The 12,483-nt window shown below is 43.2% G+C and overlaps 1 protein-coding gene across 1 annotated transcript in view; it reads left to right on the forward strand.

Moving 5' to 3' along the window:
* The window catches only part of LOC125486406 (protein AMBP-like), a 33,780-nt gene that overhangs the window by 6,071 nt on the left and 15,226 nt on the right, over positions 1 to 12,483 (forward strand). The window contains exons 3-5 of the mRNA XM_048613832.1: positions 6,365 to 6,447; positions 9,503 to 9,616; positions 9,713 to 9,814. Coding sequence (XP_048469789.1) covers positions 6,365 to 6,447; positions 9,503 to 9,616; positions 9,713 to 9,814 — 299 coding nt within the window. The remainder of the gene's footprint in view (positions 1 to 6,364; positions 6,448 to 9,502; positions 9,617 to 9,712; positions 9,815 to 12,483) is intronic.

Genomic DNA, 12,483 nt, shown 5'->3' on the forward strand with positions numbered 1-12,483 from the left:
GCAGTGTGTGGAATAGTCAGTGCAGTGTGTGGAATGGTCAGTACAGTGTTGTGAATGGTCAGTGCCATGTGGGTTGTGGTCAGTGCAGTATGCAGTGTGTGGAATAGTCAGTGCAGTGTGTGGAATGGTCAGTGCAGTGTATGGAATGGTCAGTGCAGTGTGTGGAATTGTCAGTACAGTGTATCGAATGGTCAGTGCAGTGTATGGGATGGTCAGTGCAGTGTATGGAATGGTCAGTGCAGTGTGTGGAATTGTCAGTACAGTGTATCGAATGGTCAGTGCAGTGTGTGGAATGGTCATTGCAGTGTGAGGAATGATCAGTACAGTGTGGGGAATGGTCTGTGCAGTGTATCGAATGGTCAGTGCAGTAAATGGAATCGTCCGTACACTGTGTGGAATGGTCAGTGCAGTGTGTGGAATGGTCAGTGCAGTGTGCAGTGAATGTAATGGTCAGTGCAGTGTATGGAATGGTCAGTGCAGTGAATGGTATGGCCAGTACAGTGTATCGTATGGTCAGTGCAGTGTGTGGAATGGTCAGTGCAGTGTGAGGAATGGTCAGTGCAGTGTATCGAATAGTCAGTGCAGTATGCAGTGTGTGGAATGGTCAGTACAGTGTGTGGAATGGTCAGTGCACTGTATGGAATGGTCAGTGCTGTCTGTGGAATGGTCAGTGCAGTGTGTGGAATGGTCAGTACAGTGTATGGGATGGTCAGTGCAGTGTGTGGAATGGTCAGTGCAGCGTGTGGAATGGTCAGTGCAGTGTATGGAATGGTCAGTGCAGTATACAGTGTGTGGAATGGTCAGTACAGTGTGTGGAATGGTCAGTGCAGTGTGGGGAATGGTCAGTTCAGTATGCAGTGTGTTGAATAGTCAGTGCAGTTTGTGGAATGGTCAGTGCAGTGTGGGGAATGGTCAGTGTAGTGTATGGAATGGTCAGTGCAGTGTGTGGAACCAATAAAAGTTTTTTTCAGAGAAATACTCAAATTGAGGGAAATGACTTTTTGACCAAAGTAACTAACGTGAAGGTATTAATTTCAGTGTTGAATCAGAACAACAGCCAAACCTCTGTCCAGTTCTCTTTTCTCGTTATGTTTTTGTGGAGGACAGCTGTTAATATTAGTTTTTGGTTCATCTCCTCTATACACAAGTCATATTTTTTCACTTGCTCTGTTACCATCTTGTTTTGCCGCGTGCTATCATCCGTTTTATGATTGTGTCAGCCCCTCCACGCCCTCATCAGGGAACTTTCACTTGAGCTCTCCCCTCAGGATATTCCTAGTGTCTGCACTATGTTCCAACCTGCTCAATCCCTTTTGACATCCAATCTGAAAAAGTGGTTCATCCCAATACACTTTCTCTCCACTTTGTTCTCACACTCGCTGCCAGGAACTGCTCAGGTTTTCCACCAGCTTCTGTTAATGTTTCAGATTCCAGCAAAGACAGTCTTTTGCCTCAGTCTTGCTTTTAGAATAGGCTCAAATTCACAAATCACTTGCCAGCACTTCAACCCATCACCAGATCCCCCAATAATACAAGATGCATCACCAGATCTCTGAACAATACAGACCCATACCAAATCCCCCAACACACTTGACTCATTACCAAATCATCTCTCCCTCCTAACTACCAGATTACCCAACACTACAAACCCTCCAACAGATCTACAAGCAATGCAAGCTCATCACTAGAGATCCACTACAAGATCCCCCTGTACTCACTACCAGATCCCACATCACTAAGACCAACTATCAGGTTATCACACACTACAAACTAACACCAGACCCTTTGAAGCTAGAGAGCCTAGCGCTAAAGACCCACCACTAGATCCCTTGTCATTACTGATGACACCAAAATAAATGGTGTAATCGGCAGGGAAGAGGCTTATCTGACAGTACAATTGTACTGTGAGGTGTTCCATTTTGGTAAGGTAAATCAGGGCAGGACTTATACAGTTAATGGTCGGGCCCTGGGGATTTTTGCCAAACAAAGAAACCTAGGGTTGCAGGTGTACAGTGTCTTGAATGTAGAGTTGCAGATAGACAAGGGGTTGAAGAAGGCATTTGGCATGCTTGCCTTCATTGGTCAGTGCATTGAGTGTAGGAGTTGGGACAACATGTACTATACAGAACATTAGTGACGCCTCTTTTAGAATACTGCATTCAATTCTGGGCTCCCTGCTATGGGAACATTGTTTTAAACTTGAGAGTGTTCAGAAAAGATTTACAAGGATGTTGCCAGGGTTGGAGAGTTTGAGCTGTAGAGAGAGGCTGAATAGGCTGGGACTATTTCCCCTGGAGCATGGGAGGCTGAGGGATGACCTTATAGAAGTTTATAAAATCATGAGGACATGGATAGGGTGAATAGCTAAGGTCATTTTCCCAGGGTAGGGGAGTCCAAAACTAGAAGGCATAGGTTTAAGGTGAGAGGGAAAAAATATAAAAGGGGCCTAAGGGGCAGCTTTTTTCACACAGAGGATGGTGCATGCATGGACGGGGCTGCCAGAGGAAATGGTGTAAGCTGGTACAATTATGACATGTAAAAGGCATCTGGATGGGTACATGAATAGGAAGGGTTCAGAGGGATATGGGCCAAATGCTGGCAAATGGGACTAAATTAGTTTAGAATATCTGCTCGGCAAGGATGGGTTGGTTTCTTCATAGTTTCATAGAATCCCTACAGTGTGAAAATAGACCTTTCGGCCTAACAAGTCCACACCGACCTTCAGAGTAGGCAATGGGTAGGCGATGGCCTAGTGGAATTATTGCTAGACTATTAATCCAGAAATCCAGCTGATGTTCTGGGGACCCGGGTTCAAATCCCACCACGACAAATGGTAGAACTGGAATTCAAAATAAAAGTCTGGAATTAAGAATCTACTGATCACCATGAAATCATTGCTGATTGTCAGAAAAACCCATTTGGTTCACTAATGCCCTTCAGGGGAGGAAATCTGCCGCCCTCACTTGGTCTGCCTACATGTGAGTCCAGACCCACAGCAATGTGGTTGACTCTCAACTGCCCTCTGAAATGGCCTAGCAAGCCACTCAGATGTACCAATCGCTACAAAGACTGAAAGAAATGAAACTGGACAGATCTCCTGGCATTGACCTAGGCACTGGAAAAGACAACAGCAGAAACAGCCCTGTCGACCCTGCAAGGTCCTCCTCACTAACATCTGGGGGTTAGTGCCAAAATTGGGAGAGCTGTCTCACAGACTAGTTAAGCAACAGCCTACCATAGTCATACTCACAGAATCATACCTTACTGACAATGTACCAGACACCACCATTACCATCTCTGGATGTGTTCTGTCCCACCAGCAGGACAGACCCGCAGAGGTGGTGGCACAGTGGTATACAGTCGGGAGGATGTTGCTCTAGGAGTCCTCAACATTGACCCCTTGAAGTCTCGTGGCTTCAGGTTAAACATTGGCAAGGAAACCTCCTGCTGATTACCACATACTGTCCTCCCTCAGCTGATGAATCAGTGCTCCTCAATATTGAACAACACTTAGAGGAAGCACTGAGGATGATAAAGGCACAAAATGTACTCTGGGTGCGGGATTTCAATGTCCACCACCAAGAGTGGCTTGGCAGCAGTACTACTGATCGAGCTGGTCGGGTCCTACAGGACATAGCTGCTGGACTGAGTCTGCGGCAGGTGGTGAGGGAACCAACAAGAGGGAAAAACATACTTGACCTCACCCTTACTAATCTGCCAGCTGCAGTTGCGTCTGTCCATGACAGTATCGGTAAGAGTGACCATCGCACAGTCCTTGTGGAGACAAAGTCCCGCCTTCACAGTGAGAGCAACCTCCAGCGTGTTGTGTGGCACTATCACCATCCTAAACAGACTTCACACAGATCTAGCAGCTCAAGACTGAGGCGCTGTGAGCCATCAACAGCAGCAGAATTGTACTCCAGCACAATCTGTAAGTTCATGGCCCAGTATATGCCCCACTCAATCATTACCATCAAGCTAGGGGACCAACCTTGGTTCAATGAAGATTGCAGGAGGGCATGCCAAGAGCAGCACCAGGCATACCTGAAGATGAGATGTCAACCTGGTGAAGCCACCAAACGGGACCATTTGCACGCCAAACAGCGAAAGCGGCAAGTGATAGACAGAGCTAAGCAATCCCACAACCAATGGATCAGATCTAAACTCTGCAGTCCTACCACATCCAGTCGTGAATGGTGGTGGACAATTAGACAACTCACTGGAGGAGGAGGCTCTACAAAAATCCTCATCCTCAATAATGGGAGAGCCCAGCACATCAGTGTAAAAGTTAAGGCTGAAGCATTCGCAGCAATCTTCAGCCAGAAGTGCTGAGTGGATGATCCAGCTCGGCCTCCTCCAGTGGTTCCCAGCATTATAAATACCAGTCTACAGCCAATTCGATTCACTCCATGTGATATCAAGACACGGTTGGAGAAATTAGATACTGCAAAGGCTACCGGCCCTGACAACATTCCGGCAATAGTACTGAAGACTTGATCTCCAGAACTTGCCGCTCCCCTACCCAAGCTGATCCAGTTACAACCCTGGTATCTACCCGACAATCTGGAAAATTGCCCAAGTATGTCCTGTACACAAAAAGCAGGACAAATCCAACTCGGCCAATTACTCCCCCATCAGTCTCCTCTCGATCATCAGTAAAGTGATGGAAGGTGTCGTCAACAGTGCTATCAAGCAGCACCTGCTCAGAAATAACCTGCTCAGTGATGCCCAGTTTGGGTTCTGCCAGGGCCACTCAGCTCCTGACCTCATTACAGCCTTGGTTCAAACATGGACGAAAGAGCTGAATTCCAGAGGTGAGGTGAGAGTGACAGCCCGTGATATCAAGGCTGCATTCGACCGAGTGTGGCATCAACGAGCCCTAGCAAAACTGGAATCATGGGTATCAGGGGGCAAACTCTCCGGTGATTGGAGTCATACCTGACACATAGGAAGATGGTCGTGGTTGTGGGAGGTCAATCATCTCAGCTCCAGGACATCTCTGCAGGAGTTCCTCAGGGTAGTGTCCTAGGTCCAACCATCTTCAGCTGCTTCATCAATGACCTTGCCTCCATCCTAAGGTCAGAGGTAGGGATGTTCGCCGATGATTACACAATGTTCAGCACCATTCGTGACCCCTCGGATACTGAAGCAGTCCGTGTTCACATGCAACAAAATCTGGACAATATCCAGGCTTGGGCTGACAAGTGGCAAGTGACATTCGTGCCACACAAATGCCAGGCGATGACCATCACCAATAAGAGACAATCTAACCACTGCCCCTTGACATTCAATGGTGTCACCATCACTGAATCCCCCTCTAGCAACATCCTGGGGGTTACCATTGATCAGAAACTCAACTGGGCTCACCATATTAACATAGTGGCTACAAGAGCAGGCCAGACGCTAGGAATACTGCAGCAAGTAATTCACCTCCTGACTCCTCAAAGCCTGATCGTCATCTACAAGGCACAAGTCAGGAGTCTGATGGAATACTCCCCACTTGCCTGGATGCGTGCAGCCCCAACAACACTCAAGAAGCTTGAAACCATCCAGGACAAAGCAGCCTGCTTGACTGGCACTACATCCACAAGCATTCATTCCCTCCACCACCAACACTCAGTAGCAGCAGTATGTACTATGTACAAGATGCACTGCAGAAATTCACCAAAGATCCTCAGACAGCACCTTCCAAACCCATGACCACTTCCATCTAGAAGAACAAAGGCAGCAAATAAATGGGAACACCACCACCTCCAAATTCACCTCAAAGTCACTCACCAGTCTGATTTGGAAATATATTGCCGTTCCTTCACTGTCACTGGGTCAAAATCCTGGAATTCCCTCCCTAATAGTGTTGTGGGTCAACCCACAGCAGGTGGACTGCAGCGGTTCAAGAAGGCAGCTCACCACGACCTTCTGAAGGGCAACTAGGGATGGGCAAGAAATGCTGGCTAGCCAGCGATGCCCACATCCCACAAATGAAGAGAGAAAAAAACAAATCCCCCTAATCTGCACATCCCTGAACACTACAGGTAATTTAGCATGGCCAATCCACCTAGCGTGCACATCTTTGGACTATGGGAGGAAACTGGAGCACCCAGAGGAAACCCACGCAGACACGGGGAGAACGTGCAAACTCCAAACAGACAGTCGCCTGAGAGTGAAATGTAACCCAGGTTCCTAGCGCTGTGAGGCAGCAGTACTAACCACTGAGCCACCATGTGCTGTAAAACTCCATGACTCTATGATTCACCACCAGATCCCTGGATCACTACTGTCTAAAGTGTAGTCCATTGTGTAGTAATACAGCAGAGCTGTAGTACAATGCAGTTTATCTCTCCATGCTTTCTCATTTCATTGTTAGGGATGGAACCTCATGTGTTCATGTGACAGCGGAGTATGAGGTGCAAGACACTCCGGGACACTATGTATTTAACTCCACTACAGGTAGGACAAAGCTCTCAATTCAAATCAATTTGGAATTGTATCGAACATCATCCATGTCTGAAACTGCTTCACTGAGGCATGAAGGAAAATATGAAACAGGAGAGATGGCCAAATGGATATTGAATGGAGTGATATGAACAATATTCAATAGGATGGCATGAAGTAGTCTGACTGGAGATATTTGAAGGGCATTGAATGGATGCCATGAAGGATATACAGGATATTTAATAGAGTGACATGAAGGAGTGATATGAACATTATTGAATGGGGTGATATTAAGGACTTTGTACGGATGATATTAAGGTAATTGCGTGGAGAGGTTAAAGGGTATTGAATGATGTGCAATGAATAATATGAAGGATATTGGATGGTGAGATATGAAGAATGTGTTTAAACAAGTCGAGGAAGATGAAAGTCTGCCAGTTTTAAGTAGGCAGTGCCAAAACGTAGGAGCTGAGTACCGGGTCCATTAGTTACCATAAATGAATCTCCGAGGAATGAAGTGTCACTTCACTTCACTCAGAGCAGGATGAGGAGTGATTGGATCTTTGTTTGAGATCAAATAGATGAGCAGAGTCAAGACGGAAGTGTGGTTTGTGGGACTGTAATCAAAATAGTTCTAGTACAGAATCTTAACCTCCAAACAGTTTTGCCCGAATTTGCATGTGCTCCACATTCTGAGGAGCTGTCTTTCACTTGAGCTGTGAAACTAAAATTGTACACACTGTCTAATGGTCAAACAATTTGTAATAGAAGAAGGCCAAGGGAGATCTTTCTGATATCATGGACAATAGTAATACCTCAATCAACAACATAATCACACCATAGATTCTCTAGTTATTAAATTGCCTCTGTTTCTTGAATCTTACTGTTCTCAAATGGGATGCAGGATTTGCTTGGCCAATGAGAGATTCTAGGCTGTGATGGACATGTTTGGTCACAGTGCTATCACCTCATTGATGGATAAATCCTCCACTGAAACATCCTGAGCAAGTGCTCATTTAGATCTGGATAAATCAGGAACAATGACTTTTTTGGTAGTACTAAGAATGTTCCCCCACCTGAGAAATCAAAACATTCAACACCTCACCATTTCACACAGAGTGAAGTATCTTGATTGTCCCATCAAAAAATCCTGGGACAGCAACGCATGGCATCATATATAGAGAGAGTAAAGATCCCTTATCTTTGTCTGCACCAAAGGGACAACTTGGGGTCAGATAGAGAACAAAGCTCCCTTGACACTCTCCCCACCAAACATTCCAAGGATAGGGATAGCCCTCGGTTGATTCAGAATAAAGCTCCCTCTACACTGTCTGCATCAAATACTCCTAGGGCAGGGATAGCATAGGGTTAGATGTAGGGTAAAGCTTCCTCAACTCTTTGGAACTAAATTAAAGCTTCCTCTTCCCTTTTAAACTGATAGTAAAACTTCCTGAACTCTTTTGAACTGGCAGTAAAGCTTTCTCTACTCTTTTGAACCAGAAGTGAAGTTCCCTCTAATCTCTTAAAATGAATGTAAAGCCTCCTCAACACTGTCCACATCAAACACTCCCAGAACTGGGACAGTAGAGGGTTGGATGCAGAGTAAAGATTCCTCTACACCTTTAAACTGAAATTAAAGCTCCCTCAACACTGTTTCCATCCAACACTCCCAGGACAAGTACAGCCACGAGATGATATGAGGCCAGATGAGCAAACTTTGTTCAACGAGTGAAGGATTAAAAAGTGTTTTTAAATAGGAGGGAACTCAAGATGGGTTTCAGAATAAAGTCCACGGGTTGGGACCCAGCCAGCGGAATGTTCCTGTACCAATGACAGAGTGATGAAAACTGGGATTACCAAGATTCCAAATGGGAACAGCAGAGAGAATTCAGAGCAATAAGGAGGGTGGGCAGAGTTTACAGGGATAGGGAGGGGGCAAGGCCAAGGAGGGATTTGAAAACGCTGGAGTGTCTTTCAATTACTCAGTGGGTACAAGGGTGATGCCAGAATAGCATATGGTCTGAGTTCAGATACAGGCAACAACATTTGAATGAGCTCACGTTCTGAAGGGTGGATGATAGGCAGTTGGCCAGGGCTGTGTTGGAACTGTCACATTTGAAGGTAACACTGGTATTCAGCATTTAAAGAAGGATATAAACATGTTGGAGGCTGTTTAAAGGAGGTTTACACAATTGTAATGAGCAGATTGTCTTATTGTTAGACAGACTGGGGTCGTTTCCACTGAAGTTTCCTTTTGTCGATCAGTCTGGAATTAGACACCACTGTTTTAAAATTAGAGAGTGTCCTTTTAGAACTGAGATGAGGGGATTTTTTTTCTCTCAAAGGATTGTGTAACTTTGGAACTCTCTGCTTCAGAAAGTGAGGGAGGTCAGATTTTTAAATATTGTTAGGCAGCAAAATAAAGTGTGACCAGGGTGTAGATGGAAATGTAGAACTTGTAATACAAAGAGATCAGCCACAATCTAATGTAAAGGCAGAGCAGAATCGAGAGACTGAATGACCTACTTCTGTTTTTATTTGATGTTTTATAATGTACGTTCAGCAGGAGATGAGCTGAGGCAGTGTGGAATTAGATAATGTAACTGAAGTGGAAATGGGTGCTGTTAGTGATGAGATCAAGATGTGCTTGAAGCTCATTTCAGGGTGAGCTATGGCACTAGGTTTACAGAATGTTTAATTCATCCTTAGACAGATGTTGGGGAGAGGAATAGTGCCAGTTTGTGGTGGTGACCAAAGAAAATGGGTTTGGTCTTCCCAGTACTTAATTGGTTGACATTTCTGCTTGCTCATTGGTGGACGTCGGAGCAATATTGTGATAATGTAGAGACATTGGAGGAAGGGAGTGAAGTGGTGCTGAGGTAGAGCTGGCTGCGACCAGAATACATGGGAAGAACTAACGTAGTGTAGAACATGAAGTTGCATTTATGTAATGGAAGGGGCAATGACCTTGGAGAGGGGAAAGAGGTTGGAGGTGGGAATTAGTTGCTAAGGAAGAGAGGTCACACCCAACAAAGAAACTGATTAAGCAGGTAATATATTTCTTTGGCAGTCTTAGAAGCCACGGCAGATCTTCGAGTCATCAAAACCAACTACCAGGAATACGCTTTAATACTGTACGACAGAATGAAAGGACTGAACCAAACAAAGTCTGTGGCCCTGTACGGTAAGAGATTCTACATCAACTCCTCCACTCACCACTTTCTAAGGTTGATTTCTGGATCTTTAACTAAATGCCCATAACTAAATGCCCATCTCCTAGGAAGGACACGGAAACTGAGGAAGGAGATCAAAGAAGAGTTCAAAGAGCTTGCGTTGAGACATGGAATCCCAGAAGAGATGATCTTATTTTTGCCTGAAAGAGGTAAGCACATCACAAGCCTCTGAGCCCCATTGCAACCTGTCAGTCATTCCCAGTTGTGCACTATTCCATTTCTATGATCTCTTGGGCCCCAATTGCAATGCCCAGCTGATGTTAATACCAGCCAAGGCAGATCCCATATACGAACCTGGCTGAATAGATCATAATTACATTTCAGTTTTTGTTACTGAAGTGATCTTTAAGTAAAACGTACACCTTCACGTACATGTACACATTTGGCAAGAATTTTTTTAAACAAAACTAAACAAAATTTTATTAACAACAGCTATGAAGATCATCAAGAAATAAACCATTCTATTTCCTTAAATATAGATTCAAAGATTTTTAACTACATAATAGAAATAACCCAAACATTCAAGATTGAACAGAAACAACAGCTTTGCATTGGAATCAGAACCCCTTGGTAGACCTTACAAACACTGTTGCAATTCTGAGAACATCTAGTGCTGTACTTATAGCAAGACCCATTTCTAACATAGACATTTCTAATTTGTTTTTATGTTGATAGGCTTGAGGTATTTAAAATCTTAACTCATCTGCTGGAACTGTAGATAACTCTTGCTTAATCATTATTATACTTGTGCTGCTGACTGAGTTTCCTTTCAGTGCTAACACTCTCCCTGACACAGTTCCAATTCCTTTTCTTCCTTTTTAGAATTTCAAAAACTTCAATTCTTTTCCACTGACTCTATCCAAACAATCCAGCCTGGGACTGTTAATTGTAAGATAAGCTAATTACTTAAAAAAATTATTTCAGGAATGCTGCTTAGTACGTCACTCATCAAAAGATCTATTAGTACCTCAGAGCTGAATACTTTCTTCCCTCTCAAATGATTTTCCAAGACAGAATCAAAAAGAAAACTAAAACTTGAAAAGTTCTCCCCAAGCCCTCTTGCCAGTTCTTAGGTATTCTGGGTAACTTTCTCTCACTTTTAATTATGGATGTTGCAGTTTTTAAAAAGCAACTTTACAGTAAATAATATTAAAATACAAGTGTATAAACATTATAGTTATATCACATCTCCCCCAGTGAAGAATGGAAATGTATCTGATAGAGGCATTTTCATTACATGTAAAAATCATCTTAACACTAATTTTATGTCAAATAACAGTAATGACATTAATTTAGATTTAGTTTCTAATTGCTCTGATATTTATTTCTTTTCTCATTTCCTTCATTAATACTTTGTCTTTCAAGGAATAACACTCAGGTACAGTTTCTGAATCATTTTCTAAGTAGGCTATTTGGTATAAATTAAATTTGGTATAAATAAATCACTCCAAATAGAAACATAAGAACTAGAAACAGGATTTGGCTATTCATCCCTTCAAGCCTGTTCTGTCATTCAGTATGACCCTGGCTGATTATCCAGCGCAGTACCTTGTTCCTGCTTTCTTCCCAAACCTTTTCATCCTGTTACCCTAATACTATATCTTTCTCCTTTTTGAAAATATTCAATGTTTTGTCCTCAACCGCTTTTTGTGGCAGAGAATTCCACTGGTTCACCATTCTCCGGGTGAAGACATTTCTCCTCATCTCAGCCCTTAATGGCCTGCCCTATATCTTTAGACTGTGTGACACCTGGTTCTGGACTTCTGAGCATCGGGAACACCCTTCCTGTGTTTATCCTGTCTAGTCCTGTTAGATCTGTCTTAATGAGTCTGTTGCATTTCTATTTAAGAAGGTGGGCAAAACGTCTCAGCCTCATTCTCTTTATCTTCATTCTGTTTAATTAACTTTTCAAAAATTGTACCTGCTTTTCAAATCTGAATTTTCAAATCATCTCCTTGTTTCACAAACTCCGTTTCTTCCTGATTATTTTTGTGTGATTTTGATCCAGTTACCATACAATGGGGAAAAGATCTAGGATGCCCTTTTTGCGAGACTTCAGTCCTTTTTACGTCTACTAGTTGTTTCACAACTCTTGGTGAAGCCAATGTGTTTGGACATTTTGGTCCTTTCCCAAAATAAAGTCAACTCCCTCTATAAGGAATAAAGGCAAACTACTGCAGATGCTTTAAATTTGAAACAAACACAGAGAATGCTGGAGAAATTCAACAGGTCTGGCAATATCTGTGGAGAGAGAAAAACAATGTAAATCTTTTGAGTCCAGTGTGATTCTTCTTTAGAATGAGATTATTCCCTCTATAGGAATAGTTTCACTACTCTAAGTACCACTTCTCCATTTACGAAGTCCCTCTTTAATCCAACTCTGTATAATGAGATTGGTTTGTAATCTCCATGAATGCCTCCACTTCAAATGTTTCCCTTCATCCCTTCTGGAAGGGAAATATCATAGACAGCCAGTATCAATTTGTTATAGTGCTTCTCAATATCCTTTCTGGTTTACCTTCCTGAGTTGAAGCATAAGAAACAACCTTCCTTTCTGATATAAAATATCCGGGAGTTCACTTTTTCTTATCAATCTTTGAAGTATAATTTTCATGACTATCCTGTACCATCTTAGTATATTCCAAGGAAACATGTTCTCTTTGTACCACTCCTGCAGTTTAGTAACTATTTCCTTCTCTGGTCTTTCATTTTTTTCTGAAGAGTCCTTAAGACTTTCCTATCACTGCAATTGGTCTTCCATTTCTTTTCTAGCAATTTGCTTTGTTATGTTCACTCTTAATACAATAAAAGCATGTTA

Source organism: Rhincodon typus, chromosome 28, assembly GCF_021869965.1.
Source record: "Rhincodon typus isolate 14 chromosome 28, sRhiTyp1.1, whole genome shotgun sequence".
Classification (NCBI taxonomy): Eukaryota; Metazoa; Chordata; class Chondrichthyes; order Orectolobiformes; family Rhincodontidae; genus Rhincodon; species Rhincodon typus.